At 46.8% G+C, this 4534-nt stretch overlaps 1 protein-coding gene across 1 annotated transcript in view; it reads right to left on the bottom strand.

Moving 5' to 3' along the window:
- Positions 1 to 1997, bottom strand: part of TIE1 (tyrosine kinase with immunoglobulin-like and EGF-like domains 1) — a 19535-nt gene extending 17538 nt beyond the window's left edge. The window contains exons 1-2 of the mRNA XM_005866086.2: positions 1903 to 1997; positions 1561 to 1715 (exon numbers count right to left, since the gene is read on the bottom strand). Of these exons, the coding sequence (XP_005866148.1) occupies positions 1561 to 1618 (58 nt within the window). The 5' untranslated portion in view covers positions 1619 to 1715; positions 1903 to 1997. The remainder of the gene's footprint in view (positions 1 to 1560; positions 1716 to 1902) is intronic.
- Between the last annotated feature and the right edge of the window lie 2537 nt (positions 1998 to 4534).

Here is a 4534-nt window from a genome sequence, read left to right as displayed (position 1 = left end):
TGAAAAAGAGAGGCAGGGAGAGAGAGAGAGAGAGAGAGAGAGAGAGAGAGAGAGAGAAACATCAATGTGAGAGAGAAACATTGATTGGTTAACTCCTGTATGTGCCCCAACTAGGGATATAACCCAAAACCTAGGTATGTGCCCTGACCAGGAATCGAACCCACAACCTTCTGGAGTATGAGGTGACACTCCAACTGAGCTACCCCACTAGGGCAAACCTGCTTCTTTTCAGTGCTCCCTGACTCAGCGGATGGCACCAGCCACCTGAGACACACACTCCAGAGTCATCTTATACTCCTACTGTCATAATAATTAATGTTTATTGGAGGTCAATTGTACGCCAGGCACTTTACTTATGTTCTCTCATTTTATCATACTAACTATCTGGGGAGGTAGGTGTTATTACCCCCAATTTTATAGCCAGGGAAGGAAGACTTAGAGAAGTACTTGCCCAAGGTCATAATATTAGTAACTGGCAGAACCAGGTTGTCTGACTGTCAAGTCCACACCTTTAAGCATTGTACTGTCTGCCCTAATCAGTCACAAAATTCTGCAAATCCTGTCTCCTCAAAGCCTCTTGACTTTATCCCCATCTCCAAGCCCCTCCTTGCTTACCCCTCACCCTTACTCACCTTGACAATCCCAACAGCTACACCCCTATTTTCTCAACACATCCTCCAAAAGTGATCCAGCTAAGACCTTGTGTCTCTCTAGCCTACCACCTTCCATGGCCCCTATTGCCCTCAGGACAAAGTGCAAGCTCTTGAGCCCCTTGCTGCTCACATGCTGCTCCTCCGGCTGTGTTCCCTTTAGGAACCTCCTCTCCCAGGTGCTTCCATGCCTCTAAGACTTGCATCTATTGCTGGCTGCCTGGAATGAAGACCGCTGGTCTCAGTTAAGTCTTTCATGACCCCCTTTTTATCTATTGCCCAAGGCAGAGTAAGCGCTATTCTGGAGCTCCTTATGCCTATGTGTTTAGCCCCCACTAGACTGTGAACCACTCAAAGACAGCCTGTGCGTTCTTTGGCCAGCACACTGAAGGAATCAGCTACCGCTTATTCAGAATCCCCTACCAAGTGCCACGCATTGTGCCAATCGCTCTGTGTAAATTACTTCATTTAAACCCCATAACAGCCATAGGAGGTCAGTATCAGTTAATCACTGTGCAGCTCTGGAGGCTGCCCACCACTTAGCACAGCCCCTGGAATATTGTTGTTTCTTGATGAATGTTTGTCAAGTGAATAATTAAATGAATGCAACACAAGGACCATATGATCACTCACTGAAAACTTTGTAGGCCCTGCTGTTCCCCACTGATCTCATGATCCAACACAGTTAATGGCCCTTCCCCTCCCCTCCCCTCCCCTCCCTTCTCATCCCCTAATTTAGCCCCAGGCTGCAGTGATTTCTAGTGCCTGATCCCATTATCTAGGTTTTCCTGGCCTCAATCCCACTTTCTAACTGATTACAATATGGATGAACTTGTTGACAGTGATGATAGAGTTTACTGGGGTAGAATCAGGGCCTTGGGGAGCTGGGTGCATCATGGGGAAGACTTACCAACATGAGAAGCCAGGAAGACGATGGGGAGCAGCAAAGGGGACCCCAGCCAGACCATACTCTGGAGGCTGACCAAGCCACCAGGACAAGCTGGGCCCACGGTCAGTGACTCTGGGTCTGGCTGCTCAGCCTATGCTAGTCAGTGAGTGTTGGTGCTGGGGAGGAAGAGGAAATGAGATGGCTTGGGTGGGAGGGGTGGCCCGGGGGAGGGGTGGGAGGACTTATCCTTCTTCAGGGCCCCTAGGCCCCCCAGTGTGATCTCCATAGGCTGGGGATGGGTGTGGCCTAGAAGGCCCAGGATTGGGGTCTAGAGGTGGGGGGAGGGTTGTGGTAAAGACAGACCTGGAGACTGTTCTTTGGGCCGATTTTTCCATCCCCTCTTCTCCTCTCAGCCCTTAGTCTTGCCAGCACACAGGAGGCAGGAAAGGGAGGAAGCCAGTGGCTTCCGCCTATTGAAGAGGGATGGGGGGGAGGATATTGTTCTGGGGTCTCCCCTCCCACTCAGCACACACACACACACACACACACACACACACACACAGTACAACCCAACGATTCCTCATGTGGCCCAGGACACAGTTACATGGATATCCTATAGAGCAGTTCACGTATGTAACACAAGGATCTTTGTGGGCCCATGAATGTATGTGCTCAGGGGAACCAAAGAACTCACACTAGGACAAAAAGAACCTTCGATTCTATCTTGTGTAACTCTCATTTTACAGATGGGAAACTGAGGCCTGCAGTGCTTGAGGGTACTCTGAGGTTATGGCAAAGCTGGGACTTGAACTTCTGACTTAGTCGCTCCTCCCTGGCATGCATTAAGCAGACCCTGAGAGTCTTGCATTTATAGTCCTCAGCTGAAGCCACTAACAGAGGCTTCAGCTCTTTGCCTGATGTCATTGGTTTTACAGCAAACCCTGCCTGTCCCTGAGCACTGGGGCCGCAGAAGTCTTCCCTGGGAGTACACGCACTCTTGAGGGCTGACAACAGCCTGGGGCAGTCCCAGCCCCTTGGCAAATCCCCATGGATCGTGCCTTTACTGTGCCCCCGCATCTCTCACTGCCCTGGCACCACTGCTTCACCTGGCACCACCACTGGCAATTTCTAGAACAGACCATGACCTGCAGGTGTGGAATGCCTGCAGGGTGTGTGTGTGCGTGTGTGTGCGCGTGTGTGCGCGTGTGTGCGCGTGCGCGCGCAGGGAGCAGAGTGAGAGGTCTTGGAGTCATCAGATGTCTGGGGCTTGCTGGTGAGATTTATGGCCCCTCTGGCCTGGAATGGATGGTTGGGGCAGGGATGAGACCTAGTTCCAGCTTAGGTGTCTTGGGTTTGAAAGTCCAAACCCTTGCTCTGGCGCTGGAACATCTTCCCAGAGTCTGTTCTTGGGTGAAAACTGGACTTTCGTTTGCACCTGTCAGGTTCCAAATCACTGTCCTGGAAAAGCTGAGTCCCTACAGGGGGTTGAGCTGGCTTAGTCCTGGGGCTCTTCTGAAAATCCCGAAATGACCCAGGAGAAGCTTTGACTCCTGGTGTAGCATGAAAAAGGACCAGAGAAGACCCCTACTCTATAGGCCTACAGACACCCCATTCCTGGGTCTGTGGGGAATAGGGATGGGAAGTGTGGTTGATGCCTTAGACTTTAGCTCGTCTTGGTGCCAAGATCTTTGAATTTGGCATGAGAACAGAGCAGGGAAATGCTGGGGCAGTTTTTCTGGCAGGGTTGTAGGTGGAGTATACTTTTGTGGAACTTTCTCCTTGGTTCTGGTGGGTCTGATGTTATTTTGTAAAAGTAAAGAGAGCACTTGGGCAACATCTCTTCTTGAAAATGACAGATCCTTCAGCCCTGGCCTGGGTAGCTCAGTTGATTAGAGCATCATCCCAATAACCAAGGTGGGTTGTTGTGTACACATCCACCATTGCAATGGGAATACTTAAACCATAATGCACTCAACAAAGGAGCACCTAAATATATAAGCAAATCTTGATGGACATAAAGGGAGAAAGCAACAGTAATACCATCATAATAGGGGATTTTAACACCCCATTGACAACCATGGCTAGATCTTCTAGACAGAAAATCAACAAGGAAAGAGCGTCCTCAATGACACACTAGATCAGGTGGACTTAATTGATATCTTCAGAGCATTTCACCCCAAAGCATCAGAATATACATTCTTTCAGTGCACATGGAAAATTTTCTAGGCTAGACCATGTTAGGACACAAAACAAGTCTCAATAAATTTAAGAAGATTGAAATTATATCAAGCATCTTCTCTGACCATAATGGTATGAAACTAAAATCAATCACAAGAAAAAAACCTGAAAAACACACAAAGACATGGAAGCTAAATGACATGTTACTAAACAATGAATAGGTTAACAATGAGATCAAGGAAGAAATCAAAAGCTACCTTGAAACAAATGAAAATGAGAACACAACCACCCCAAAATCTATGGGATACAGTGAAAGCAGTCCTATGAGGGAAATTTATAACATTACTGGCCTACCTCAAGAAACAAGAAAAATCTCAAATAAACAATCTAACTTTACACTTAAAGGAACTAGAAAAAGAACAACAAACAAAGCCCCAAATTAGTAGGAGAAAGGAAATAATAAAAGATCAGAGTAGAAATAAATGAAATAGAGTCTAAAAAACCCCCATAATACAAAAGATCAATAAAACCAAGAGCTGGTTCTTTGAAAAGATAAACAAGATTGACAAACCTTTAATCACATTCATCAAGAAAAAAAGGAAGATGACCCAAATAAATAAAATCAGAAATGAAAAAGGAGAAGTAAAAACTGACTCCACAGATACACAAGGGATTGTAAGAAAATATTATGAACAACTATATGCCAACAAATTGGACATATCCCACCAATGTAGGTTTGTTGTTGTTTGTTTGTTCTTTAGCACTTCCTTACTTCCTGGCACTAACAAGATACTCCAGGCTCATCTTGTATCCTTCC

This window comes from Myotis brandtii, unplaced genomic scaffold, assembly GCF_000412655.1.
Source record: "Myotis brandtii unplaced genomic scaffold, ASM41265v1 scaffold220, whole genome shotgun sequence".
Classification (NCBI taxonomy): Eukaryota; Metazoa; Chordata; class Mammalia; order Chiroptera; family Vespertilionidae; genus Myotis; species Myotis brandtii.
Note: the sequence above shows the minus strand (reverse complement) of the source record. Positions and strands in the feature narration are given on the sequence as shown.